The sequence below is a fragment of the Scomber scombrus genome, chromosome 17, assembly GCF_963691925.1.
Source record: "Scomber scombrus chromosome 17, fScoSco1.1, whole genome shotgun sequence".
NCBI classification, from domain to species: domain Eukaryota; kingdom Metazoa; phylum Chordata; class Actinopteri; order Scombriformes; family Scombridae; genus Scomber; species Scomber scombrus.
In genome coordinates this window covers 25,746,922-25,761,429 of record NC_084986.1, presented here as the reverse complement: position 1 = coordinate 25,761,429, position 14,508 = coordinate 25,746,922, and the positions used below count along the sequence as shown (strand labels likewise).

Sequence of the window (14,508 nt, the reverse complement as noted above, 5' to 3'; positions counted from 1 at the left end):
TCTTAGAAACACTAACTGGCTCTGTTAAGTGTGTGTCAGTCCACAGTTTGCCTCAGCAATCCTTGCTGCGACAGCTGCGTCGTCCTCGAGACACTCCCTCGTCGTTATTGCCTGTTATGACAGACCGCCTACTGAACCTAAATTAGCTTGAAAAGGCTCCACTGGAGCTTGTGCACACCGAAGGTTTCACAGCTCTATCTCCCAATGACCTTTTGACATGTCGCACACTTCGACTTTTTTCTCTGTTAACCAATCAATTTGGCAACAACAAGGCAAGACGATACCAGCTTCGTTATTGTCAGAGCTGAACGTAATACCTCTAATGCTTAGTGTCACTTCCATATGAGGATAACAAGAACGCTTTAATTAGGGAATGCCATGGCAACAGTGAACACGTGTTTAGGTTAGGTACGATGAGGTGAAACAGACAGCTTCCAATTTGGTGAGATTTCTCATACAAGTTAAGCAGTAAGGGATATTGTTAAGAGAATTAAAGTAACAGCAGTAAGGACTCACAGGCACTGAGATGTTCCCTGAGCTTCATCTTGTCCTTAATATTGAAGAAATAGATAAAGAGGACTCACTGATTATTGAAGCCTGTCTTTAAGGAAGATGATGAAGTATAATTGGAATTTCTTACAACTTACATCTCACGTCCTATTCCACGTAAGTTTGGCTAACTCCAGTGTGTGTTTACAATGTGTGTTATCATCTAGTCTAGACAGCGACAGTGGAGAGATGACGAGCAACTGGGATGAACCGGAGTTTATCCAGGGAGGTCATGGTCCAGGGGGATTGCTAACCGTAGTAGACGTGGGGCAATGTCAGAAATAACAACTGCTTCATGGTCATATTGCTTGACATGTGGCAAACATTTTCAGTCTATATGAAAGTAATCAATCCTTGAAAACGATTGGTGGACGGGGGAGAAGAAAGAAAAGCAACGAGTAGATGGACTTTTGAACCGCCAATAATCAACAATCCCATGAACCTGATTGTAAAAAAGATTCTATACTCCTTCCTCACTTGGAAAGTGGTTGTATGGTTTTTGGAGTATCTGTCCAGTTTTGGGTTTGGGACACAATTAAAGTTTCTCCCCATAATTAAACGGCGATAATTCAAATTGGGAATTAAAAACCATAATAATGAGGAAAAGTTGATCGTCATTGTAATCAAACATATATTCGAGTATAGGTTTTCCTCTACAATTACCTATCCTTGCTTTCAGAAAAAGACAAACAAAATGAGTAGCCTTGTTTATTTAAATTGCTGCCCCCAAACTGGAAGAGTGAGTGGTACACCTGGCCCACCGAGCCTTTGTGTAAACAGCCATGGTGTTGATTGCTCAGTTGATTCTCCTCTGTCTGTTTTTAACTTTTTAAGATGAGCCAAAAAACGCTGCCTCTTTTTTACAAAGACATTCATTCAAGATAGATGTGATATATATTACTGGAAAGTTGAAGGGGCGCAAAAATTCTTTCTTTTTCTGCATAACAATGTCACCATACGATAATGGGCCTTGGCCGTGTTCTTTTTTTAGGTTTTGGCGCTAGTGACCGATACACCTGGTCAATCACTACCACAGAGGGAAAGTTCTCTGCTCCACATGGGATGCCGATGAACCTCAAGTTTCAGCTTTCGTTTTCAATTCGTCAAGGTACTCCAGATGTTGAATGATGTCGAGAGTGTCTATGAGACTGTGTGTCGTGTCAGCTTTCTCAACTATCACCTGGACATGGTCTTGGTAGTGTCTCTTTATATTAAAACTTGTTGTTTCTGAACATATGGTCTCAAGTTCTAGCTCTGAGAGAAGGGTCCTGGCCACCCCTTCGTCATCTTGTCTCACTCTTATTATTCTCTAGTTTGTGTCTTTCTGGTAGCCAGAGCTCTGTGTCCATGCAAAGTTAGATGGAAAGCGAGTTTTGGAGAATATCTTTTCAAACTAATTCAACTATGGTCGCAGAAGTAATAGGAAGACCTACATCTGCTCCAAACCAGGGTGGAACCAGAACCAGTGTATTGTGCAAACATTCCTAAACCCTGTTTCTAACACTGACAGAGTAGCGGTGGAGTGATGGTTTTGTGCAGACAGTTTATGATAAAGGAAACATTAATCCAGATTAATTCAACAATCATTAGTAATACAGTTCTATGCAGGACTCAACTGTGTATCAAGGGCAAAAAGGATTAGCTTCAATTTGCATAATAAACAGGCCAAACAAACAAACACAAAACCAAAAAAGAAAAAAGAAAAAACAAAGGTAAATAAACCTTGAAGTGAGTCCTTGTCTGCCTCTGTCCATTTTTATGTATACAATTTATTAATCAATATTTGTGGGCCATAATTACAGCTGTTTTGCTTGTTGGGAGGTAATGGAGATTAATTAGTGACCTGCAACAAAAGCTGTATGTATGAAGGGATAATGAGCTCCGCTTTACGCTTTAATTTTTAAGCGATATGCCAAGTCATCTGAGAAAGTGGAAAATTAACTTTAGACTTTTAAATTATGTTGTTTTTTGTTGTGTTTCTTTTTTTTTTTTTCTTTTTTTTTTTTGTCTTTGTTTGCTGTTTAAGACCCCCGGCGGTTCCATCTTCATGGTGAAAGTCTCTCAAGCAGCAGCGCTATAATGAATCAAGTCCTGCCGCGTGAATAGTCTGTCTCAGTGGGACTTTCTCTTACTTAAGGTGACCTTCAACTGATAAAAAAAAATAAAAAAATAAACATCATTAAATGTCTTTCCATCTGATGCAATATTTAGATCTAGCATTAAAGGGAACACTGACTGAAAGCATTTAACACTCTGCTAGAAACTTGTCAACTTGTTAATCAGTATGAGATCCTTGTACTTTTATTTCTTAACATTGTCATTCTATTTTTCCATATTGTAATTCTACTGCTGACACTTCTGTCCACCCTCTCTCCCTTATGTAGCATTAAAGGCTTTTTGAGGGAACTTTTTCTTATCTTAATCAAAAGTCTAAAGACAGAGAACATCATGATTGTGCAGATTCTAAAACATTCTTTCAAATAAATGATTTTTGGGGTTATATAAATATAATTTACCTGATTTGACTTCTTTTTCTCAGCTTGTTTTGTGTTGTGTTGTAAGAATCTACAGCGTTGGACTTATCAACACTGATTACTGTGGATTCATTTATCATTTATAGTGAGCTTTGGAGTCACACAGCTGAGCACAAGCAGGCAGCACTTGGAGACAACTTCTCCAGGTGCAAAAGTGAAAAATAAATACATTGTTACTGACTAAATAAGTCCTTTCCACACACACACACACACGCACACACACACACACACACACACACACACACACACACACACACACACACACACACACACACACACAAACACACTCTCTCTATGATCAATACTACCAACTGTCAACATGACATCACACTTCAAAATAAAGGCTTTTTATTCTATATTTTATTATATGGCCACTGTATCAAAAACATCACAACAGCATTACAGACATCACTGATAAGCATGAAGACCATTTATGTAACTTAGTGGAACGACTCCAGAGAATTATGTTTAATTTGGTTTTTAATTGACAGTGTATTTTTGTTGGTTTGTAATGTTGTTAAATATGAAGTTTTTTTAAGGTGCGTCTTAACAAATAATATCACATATTACATATAACTGTGATACATTTTACAGTATTTTAAATTAAGATGTATCTTTATAAGATATTCCTTTGTTAGTCCCAGAAATGTACTAAATAAATAATAATGATGATAATAAACAATATGCTATTAAAAAACAGCTTGTACAGGAGGGGATCTGTAGTTAGTTATATAGAGTCTCTCTGGAACACTCAGACTGAAAGCCAGTCACTCATTCTCATTTATTATCTTTAATCCAGAAAGCAGGGAGCTCAGAAACTTAAAGTCAGTCGGTTAAAATGATAAAACACAAAAAATAAAAAGCAGAAATAAGATATTAACTCTAATTTCTTCTAATGGCGCTGGAGTAAAATGTGTTTTTGGAGGATATAAATATAAATGTGTGTTTTTGATCACTGCCAATGAACAGAGGAGCATTTAACAAAGTAGCAAAGTTGACATAAGAGGAAAATGAAACAGATTTTCAAACTTTGAAGAGTCTTTTTTTTTTTTCCTTTTTGGCGCTGTTTCAGTTCTTGGCACATACTGCTGTGTGTCTGTGTGTGTCTGTGTGTGAGAGAGAGAGAGAGAGAGAGAGAGAGAGAGAGAGAGAGAGAGAGAGAGAGACTGTGTGTGTGTGTGTGTGTGTGTGTGTGTGTGTGTGTGTGTGTGTGTGTGTGTGTGTGTGTGTGTGTGTGTGTGTGTGCGTGCGTACCACACCATCCCTTGCCCTTTTTCCTGAAGAAAACCAAAAATATCTGCTTTAAGTTGTGACAACATCTCTGCCGTGCATTCCCCCCTAAAAAACCCTGCCACCTCTGCGCAACTATTGGCTTTCAGCTTGCGTGACGTTTCCCCATCTTCCTCCCGATTGGCCAAACCTTTTGCCTGTCACCTTGACTGACATCACCGGAGCCACAGTCTCCTCCCAGCGGCAGCAGACGCTATTTGAGTGGGGAACAGCGGATTGTTGTACATAGAGCCGGTTTAGTGTCGTCAATGGGAAGCACGCGAGACGGTGGCAAAGCGAGTTACGGTCTAGATTGAAACCCGCGGCTGCACCATGCTCTCCAGGTCTAACTCGTGTCTGTGGATTACATTTTGCCTTTATGTATGCTGTTATTTAGACAGCTCGGAAGCACAGAATACGAAGGAAGGTAAGTTCTTAAAGTTTGGACTCTCTTCCATCCCATCGCGTTTACAGACATGCGCCACAATTAATAGAAATGTGTCCAAATCCAGCAGTCAGCGCAACGGTTTTTCTCTCTTTTTGCTCCTTAACCCGCGTTTTTTAAATTTTTTTTAATAATTCCAAAAAGGTGGTTGTTTTACGTGCCAGGCGCAGTCAGATGAGGCCAGTGTGCGGGGATGACAGCGCTGCCTGCTCCCGGGGCTTGTAGCGATGAGCGACCTCTCGGTGTTTTTACGCACGGCAATTAAACCCTGTAGAGCACAGATTACGCAGAAGCTATAGTTTATATCATAGTTCATCATATGCCAGTGCGCTACCGGCATAACTAGCCCGTTCATTATAGATTAACAATCTATCAGCGCCAAACAAGGTAATATCGATCCGTCCCAGCAGGCTCGCCACCATGGCAGAGAGTGAGCCGTCTATCTGGACGCAGTTCTCGGGAAGGTTATTTCTTCCAAAGTGGCCTCGGCTCTAGCTGTGTAGTGTTGTATCTTGGATGGGGAAATACAGCAGATTAACGCAGAGCCGTAATCTATAGGAGACGCTCAAATTGACAATCTGAAGGCTATAAAACATCATATTTAAATAACTCACAATGGCACATTTATTTTGGCACTTTTTAATCGTCGGATCACGGACATTATGTTATGCGTAAAACGGACAAAAAAAAATCACACGATAGGAATGGATTTGTCAGCAGTAAAACTACAGTGGTAATAACCGTGCGCGGTGTGGATGTGATGGCTGATATGAATAGTAAATCCTCGCTCTTTATATGCGGGATTTCGTCTAACCTCCACATCAGTCTCCTGGAAGATATCTTTTGCGGCGGTGCGTCCTGACTGGCCTCTATTTTCTCATGACGGAGCTGTCTACTAATATCAAAAAATTAAAACTACTTATTTTTAATTTTTTTTCTTCTTTTTTTAAAATATTCATGTTAGCCGCCGCGTTGCGCTCTTGCCCGCTTCCACAACGTTAAAAAACCAGGCTGCACTGACAGATCTCCTTCGCTGGTTAAAACTGAAAACAAGCTGCCCGGTTCAGAAGGTTTCACTGTAGTTTTCTGTCCGCTTGGAGATGCGAATATTCGTCAGTTTCAACACATGTAGTGTGTGTATGTGTGTGCGTCGGGATGGAGGCAGACGCAGCTCGTTTGACCTTAACGCAACTCCAAAAAAACGAGTCTTAATCACCTGGTGCGTCAAATAAAGCATCAATAAATAGATTAAATGCGCGTAAAAGTGACGCGTAATCATTCCCATCTCATTGTGATCCGTCTCTATTTCCAGACTCCTTATTTCCTCTTTATACAGAGCGTTTTCATTTGCGCCGTAAAAAAAGTTCCCCCTGCAGATATGAGCACTTGTCTGCTGCAGCATACTTCCATATATATATATGTTCTTATTGCATGTCTTTGCTGTAGCTGCCGCTGCTAGAAATTAGGTCACGGCTATATGCTTTAGATGTAGATGTGTGGCCTATCAGTAATACCCAGCCCCGGTGCCCCGGTGAGATTTAACCACCTGCCTCTCGGTTTCCTGTCACTAGTGATTCTGCTGGACTCCAAGGCACAGCAGACAGAACTGGAGTGGATCTCCTATCCTCCCAATGGGGTAAGTCTGCAGAAATCTCTGCATCACTAGCACAGGATCTGATTCCATATCTCTAAATATACGTTTCAAGCTTTCTGTGATGTCCCACATGTGTGTGACAGGAATACTAATATTCAAAAGATGATGCTAAAATATACATCAGCAGCCTATATTTCTCTGCTCACACACACAAAACACAAGTCTTTTCATAATAGCGGTTAAAGAATGCAAGAGGTTGTTTCTGCTGGTTAAACTCTCCCCGGCTTTTGACATTCAGAGCACAAAGGCCTTTAGCAAAGCACTTCCAACTCGCTAGTCTGATTAAAAGCATGCAGGCTGTGAAACTTTTTAAATAAATAATGCGAGTTGAAGCAGATAAACTGAGCGCAATCATTCTCTAAAGATGTTTGTGTGCGATAAAACTGCAACCGCCGATCTCCTTTCATTCATTCCACTGCTTTTTTTTAAAAATTATTAAACACAGAACTGTTCAAAATGGCTATATTTCATATACCTTAGTCATATTCATTGCATTGTAATCACTTCCAGTCTAGCTGTGATTGGCAGTCATTAGATGTCTTTATGTGGAAATCAGTCTGATGGTTTTCACATTTAAAATTTAACATGGTGGACTGTATTCACTTAGAAATGCTTCTTTTTTCCTCTTTTTTTTCTTTCAGTGGGAAGAGATCAGCGGCTTGGATGAGAACTATACACCCATACGCACATACCAGGTTTGCCAAGTCATGGAGCCCAACCAGAATAACTGGCTTCGGACTAACTGGATAGAGAAAGGTGATGCCCAGAGAATTTTTGTAGAACTGAAGTTCACCTTGAGGGATTGTAACAGTCTACCAGGTGTGGTGGGCACTTGCAAGGAGACGTTCAACTTGTATTACCAGGAAACTGATTCAGAGATGGGAAGGAGCTTGCGAGAGAACCAGTACGTTAAAATCGACACGATCGCAGCGGATGAAAGCTTCACCCAGGGCGACCTGGGCGAGAGGAAGATGAAGCTGAATACCGAAGTGCGTATAATTGGCCCGTTGTCCAGGCGGGGCTTTTACCTGGCCTTCCAGGATGTAGGGGCATGTATCGCCCTGGTCTCTGTCAAAGTTTATTATAAGAAGTGCTGGTCTATCATCGAGAACCTGGCCACCTTCCCAGACACGGTGACGGGATCGGAGTTCTCCTCCCTGGTGGAGGTCGAGGGCATGTGCGTGAACGACGCCGAGGTGGAGACCGACAACTCTCCCAAGATGCACTGCAGCGCCGAAGGGGAATGGCTGGTGCCCATTGGGAAATGTATATGCAAAGCAGGATTTCACCAGAAAGGAGACGCATGTGAACGTGAGTGCTTGTACTTCTTTTTTAAAGTCATGATCACAGTGAAACATATATTTTTTAGTAGTAATTTAATTAACTTATTAGGATTCCTAGAGTAGGAGTTTTGTTGTTCCACTAACTTTTATAAATGAGTCAGGAGCGTCCTGGATGTCACACCACGAAAGGTGTGCCAAGACAAAAAAGAAAAACACAGGCAATAAACTGGGGACTATTTGTGATTTGATTATGCAAAGCAGGTAAATGACAATTTAGGCATCGTTGGCTGAATAGTTGTGTTGGCAAATGGGATTAAAGCAGCTGATTTGACAGCAGTAAAGATGGAGAAAATATTGAGGCCAGGCATCTGCAGTGTAATAACCGGAATCCGCGTTAATTGATTACAAGGCTTTTAATTTATAGCCACAATTCTGTTGACACTGGGATTAAATAATAACTCGAGTTTAGCTCCTCGGCTCAAACGCTGCTCTCTTCTCTACTGGCAGGGGTCCAAGACAATCAGAGCAGAATACACAGGTCTAGAGGAAGTCCAGCCAGTCTTTCTGTATCTCTCTGCCCCGACCGAATGACCCTGACAGAGAAGGCAAACAAATAGCTGCCGAACTGTGGCATTTAGGCCTGGGGATATTTATGAAGGAGCCTAACAGGAAGGGTAAATACAGCCTCGGCAGGGCTCCTTTTTTTTGTTGTGGTGCAGGATTGTGCAACTACAATTAACAATAACATGCTTTTTGTCACTCTGAACGCTCAGAGGATTATTTTCAGTGGCCACCTGACTTGAAAGATAAAAATCACTATGGATTAAAGGGGGTGACTTAGGTCACAGAACTTAAGTGGCCTGCCTCCTCGTCAGCCAAGCCTTTTTTTTTTTTGCAAAGTGGGCAACCTAAATCTAAGCAGCTTACGGGGAGCAGCAGCCAGTAATAATTGAAGGAATGCATCTAAGAACAAATTAGTGTCCCTGGCAGACAAGCTTTTATGCCACGCTGTCATCCATTAGGGACCCCAATGAGGGAGGTGTGTTAATGAAATATATTAGGCCGTGTAATTTAGAGCAATGCAGCCCACCTCAAGTTGTGCTATGTCTCTAATGTTGCTAGGCTATCGCTGATTCAACCCCGTGGAGTTCCTTTTTTATTGTTCTTGTTATTTTAATATGCATAGATGGAAGATCCAGTTGTGCCCTTAGGTAGAAAAGAAAGCCTATGATTTATTTCCACAGGGAGAGCGATGCAGCATAACAGCCAAAAGCTTCAAGTAATTTTAAGCTACTTTTTCTTATTATGTCTTGGTGCACAGCTCTCAGAACAGAAGACTGTTGCATCCCTCTACTAATTAATTTGTTCAGGTGTCGCTTAAACAAATACCTGTAGATATAAGCAGCGGCACAATCACTATTCTAGCCCTTAGGCTGTTTAAAGCTTCAAGAAGAATGCTCATTAATGTGTATGTGGATCAAATTCCAGTCTTGACACTGCACCTTTATGAGCTTTATCTCCACTGAGGCATGAGAAGCCTTTGTATTAAGGGGTAGTTAATCTAAATAAAATGAGAATCACGGTGCACCATCAGCACTTCTTCTCCAGCGGCTCGGCTGACATTAAATTGTCCATTCAGTAGTCGTCTCCCCCCTCCCTCCCCCTAAGAACAATCTAAAAGCTATTCAAAGTATTTCTATCAGCTGAACAGCAAGAGCAATAAGTCCAAGTGGCTGTGACCGTTAAAAATGTGAGATCCTGGCTCTTGGATGAGGGACTTGTCTGTAGAAGTCTTTCAACTGAGGGTACTTTTCTCTAATGGTGCCTCATGGTGATTCTGTGCCTTAACTGTAAAGGATTCGCTGTGCTTCAAATGAACTCTTTCATATGTTGTTGGGGCTGAACGTGTCTAAAGGATACTGTTTATATATGTTCCAAATGGATTCACTTGAAGACAAGGTGGAAAGAACGCTGTCATCGAGAAGGGCGAGACTCGGCAAATAATCGCCCAAAAGGGAGATAACAGTGTACGCTTTTAAAAACTTGGTCTTGGTGTTGTGTTGGGTTGTACATACGAAAAGTAAAAAGTGTGAGGAATGAAAAAAGACGGATTGAAAGAGAAGCAAATAACTGTGTAAAGTAGGGGCGCTTGTTTTTTAGAATGTACCAAAAAATTGTTGCGAATCTCTCTGATTCCGACAAAAGAAAAAAGGGTTTAGACAATCTGACAAGCACATGATTTAATTATACCGAGGTTCTTCAGCCAGGAATTTGACATTTTTGTATAGCCACCAAAAGGGTTCATATTCATTTAACCGTTCAAACATGTTTTTTTAGATCATCTAACAGAAAAACATTAAAATGGTTGGATGTACCCTTCCGAATTCGATCATCCGAAAGGTGTCATGGGAAGACATTTGAGACTCTGTTGAATGTTCTGACAGTCGCCTCTTTTTTAAGCAATCTGCCTCTTTAAGACTTCAGCTGGCCTATTTTAGTATATGCAGTGTGCTATGATTATGACATGGCTGCTGAGTAAAATATTCAGCCACAGGGTGGGTGCAGGTGGAGTAAGTGAGTTGAGCTGTCAGTCATGTCATTTGAGGAGCCCCCTGTGTGGATGCGAAAGGCTTCCTCCGAAACGTGTTGTGATCCACTCATTCATCACCGTCAACGAAGAGGGACCCCTTGTCTTTTCAACCCCACCCCCCCTTCCACTTCCCACCTCCTTCCCTCCCCTGTCTCTCTTTAACTCTTTGTGTGGCAATCTGTGGCAGTAAATGTCACTCTTCTTCTCCGCCCGCTGCGTTCAGTGGTCTCAGTGTAATGGGCGTTGAAAAAGGCCAGTTGAAGTGTCCCCGCAGCCTGCCCGGGGTTCATTTTGCGAAGTGCGTGTTGTGAAAATAGCGCCCATTCATTCGCTGGTCCTGTTTAGCACTGGCTTCTGGTTGCAATGGAGCCACAGAGTCATTTGGACAGAGAGAGGGCCCTTGTGGGAGGACATTGGCGCCTTTGTTTCGCTCAATCCCGGGAATGTATGTTGTCTGATTTTGACACATCACACCATTGTGGTACTAAGTAACCAGTGTCTGAAAAAATGATTAACTGTTGATCCTCACCCAAAAAAAGGGAGATGCCTCTATCTGGTGAAAAACAGATAAAACAGGCTGTATCTTGCTGCTATCGGTGCATGCTAACAAGAGAATTAATGAGAGGATACAGCATCCTGTAGACGCTGGCACCATCCATCTTGACTGTCAGAGAGTTGGACAGAAGTTAGTTGGAGACTGATTGATGACCGAACCCCTGAGGGAAGGGACTGAGCTGTCGGGGTCTGACCACGACAGCTAGTGTGTATGGAAGCCACCAGGAGGCCTGGGTAGTCCAGGCCCAGCTCCAGGCCTGGAGAAAAAGCTACACTTAGCATTTCAAATGAAGCCAGGAAGCCAAGAGTCAGGAGGTCCTCATACATCTTGACGCTCCCTCTGATTGATAAGGTGTCAATTTAATACACCAAATGGCTGTCTTTTACAACTGCTCCAGAGCTTAATTATGCAAATGACAGGTGTGCTTGGAATCCACAGGAGATCCAAATGGACCTAAATCACTCAAGATTGAAATAAATTGGTGATGGATGAGCGCTAGTCCCGTCACTGCCAGTATCTGCTTCCTGTGAATAGCATCATTCTTCCACAGCCCAGGGCTTTTCCTGCTTGTTGTCCTGGCCTGGCAGGTAGCAGTCAGGCTCACAGATGTTTGTATTCTCTCACTCAGGATGGTTCTACCAATACCGTTGGCAGTTTCCTAACATTGATCACTTAGGGGGAGGACTTTGAGAAATGAGACACCGAAAAAGCTAAAATGACTAGCGGTGAACCAATTAATTGAGTAATCATCGAAGTCATTTATCAAGTAAAATGCTAAACATGTGTTGTTTACAGCATCTCCAATATGACAGTTTGCTTCCTTTCTCTTGTTTTGTACCACAGTGAATGGAATGTGGGTTTGGACGATAAATCAGACCAAACCGGCAATTCAAAGGCATCCTCTTGAGTTGTGGGAAGCTTGTAATTGGCATGTTATTTTTCCAAGTATTTAGAGTGAACTCAAGGTGACGTTTTAAAATGTCTTCTTCGGTCCCAGCTTCAAGGATGTTCATTTTAGCACCAAAGAGTACAGTTTAAACCACTGATTCTTCTCCATTTGTGCCTAAAAAGATACTAAAATAATGAAAGAATTACCAAGATTTACTTTTCTGTAAACTGTTTAATTGAATAATCAGATTTCAGATCATTGGATTATATATTTTCTTATGTTATGTTCAGTGTACTCCAATTCTATGATCAACCATTGTCATTCACTTTCTTTCTGCACCCACTGTTGCCTGCATTGTCTCTACTTCAGTTACTGGAGGACTTTCAATGTCGCCTCAGACAAAAAAAAAAGTTTCTCTGTGCTCTGTATGCTGTGTGAAGGTGGACAAAACAATGGAAATAGTGATTACATAGTACGTTTCTGCAGGAAAGGGAACAAAGGCCAGTGAAAGGGAGTGTTACGTTTCGGTTGACAATATGCTACCAAGAACAGATTCTGCTCATGTCGACTTATCTTTGTGACCAGACGTTATTTTTATATCTAATTCCTTCTCATTAGTAGAGACTAAGACACAGCTACTTCTTCAGATGATGAAGAGAAGGCAGAATGTTTGAAATTGCGATTTGGCAAGCTGTAACGAAGAGTATTTATTCTCCACATCCAGCGACAACCCCTCCCTCCTTCTCCTTTTTAAATACACACTTCCAAACGAGAAGTAAAAGCAAGAACAAGTCGTTACCCGGGATACAAGGACGTTCTTGGCTGAGCCGATGCCAGCAGTGCTTTATGTGGGATCCGGCTGCCCTGTCAACACGTCACATTAAATACAAATGCCTCGTTTTACGTACATACTGGGAGGATCATTCACAAAGTTGTTTGGCTCGGTAAATATTTCTCTCAAAGTTATATTCTTATGAAGTGCTTTGATTCATACGCCAAGGCAAAGAGGCATAGAAACACAAAAAAAAAAGCCTTGTCATGACTAATTATTTGCTCCAACTGTATTTTGGTTTTTTTTTTAACGTTTATTGATATCACATTAAGGCTAGGATTTAAAAACACACTATCTAAGCAGAGAGAGAACCACGCTTTAAGAAGGACAAGAGGCTGCCAGCGTCTGGTCACTGGTAATAGGTTTGTCTCTCACCTCTGCTGATAAGCTACAGCAACTGATTGCATATATGAATATCAAGTAGCTGATGGAAAAGCTCCCTCCGCTCAGCTGTTGTGGGTGCACAAACCTTGTTAAGAAAACACTTTTAGAAGCATCAAATACAATCTCAGATTTATTTTCCCACACATTAGCAACCTCAAGGTTCTTTACGCTTAACCCGTTGAACCAGATGATGTTTTCACTGCCTTTTATTTAGAGGCCTATTACATAAACATCATTACAGTCACATATCATATTTTTAGAATATGGTAAGCTACTCAGAAATATAATTCATTTGCCATGTCAGTGGTGTTGTACATGCCCTAGAAGTGGGAAATGGTTGAACCCATTTTGAGACTGTTTGATAAGGGTTTTCAACACATGGCAAATATTTGAATATGAATAGCGGAGAGGAGAGTGTCCGTGTTTTAAGGAAAGGAGTACGTGTTGACAGGACTCTTAATTGCTTGCATGTTTCATCACTTGCGTCTTAGTCCATCCTACTGAGGATGCATGGAGATAAGCAAAGGAAACCATGTGAGGAGACAGGAAAGGATGAAACATGGTTTTGGAGAAATGTGACACATCCTTTCCTGTGAAGTGTGACATGACATGATGTCAGTTTATGATGATGACATTAACCGCTGTACAGTCTTTTAATGTAGTTTGTGTTAATACTAGAGCCCGACTGATATATCTGTCAGCCGATATTGAGTTATATAGGCAGTATTTTATGTATATCTGACCCTTTTTTTAAATTCAAGTTAAAAATATGCACATGTTGGTGTTTTTTTTTTTTTTTTTTAATGCGTAGCTAATTCGAATTATGAAATTCCCAGAGAAGTTTACTGTTTTAGTGCACTCATGTCATTTTATATAATAAAGTTTACTGTTATACTGTAAAATATCCTGCCTTCATTACAATACATACGAAGGATCATTATAAAAAAAATGTGTGTTTATGTAAATATTCTGTACATATAAGATTATCAGCCAATATATCGATATCAGATATTTTTCTATCGGCATTTGGCCCCAAAAATCCAGTATCAGTCAGGCTCTAGTTAATACAAATAAAGGTGTACAGTTATCATTGCCAGCAGCTGTTTTCTCTCTGCAGCCTGTTACTTGTTTAACAAACACCTGCACATGAATAAAAAGCTACATTCTGTATTTGTACTGTGTCCTGCTCAGAGGCACATGAAGCATTCATATTATTTATTCATTATTAGCATCTGTATTTATTGATATTCTGATTGAGAATTCATTATTTAGTATTATAAGTAGTAATATAATTAGTGCGTCTTTTGAACACTGGAAATGATTTATTAGGCTAAATGTCTCAGGGGGAAAAAAAAGAAATGATGTAACTCGTATCGGTTTACATCCTAGCATGTGACTGAATGGAAACGATGACAAATGATGTAAAATATAGAAGTGCTTAAAAAGTGTTTCTTGCTGACAGACGGACTCGACCTTACTTTCATTTTTTTCCATAATAAAAGTTAATGAGGGGAAATAAGAGA

At 40.8% G+C, this 14,508-nt stretch overlaps 1 protein-coding gene across 9 annotated transcripts in view; it reads left to right on the top strand.

The window, feature by feature from the left end:
* The first annotated feature begins 7,143 nt into the window (after window positions 1-7,143).
* epha7 (eph receptor A7) overlaps window positions 7,144-14,508 on the top strand; it is a 90,191-nt gene continuing 82,826 nt past the window's right edge. For all 9 annotated transcript variants that reach the window (XM_062437623.1, XM_062437619.1, XM_062437621.1 and 6 more), the window contains exon 1: window positions 7,144-7,762. In XM_062437623.1, coding sequence (XP_062293607.1) covers window positions 7,159-7,762 — 604 coding nt within the window. In that variant the 5' untranslated portion in view covers window positions 7,144-7,158. The remainder of the gene's footprint in view (window positions 7,763-14,508) is intronic.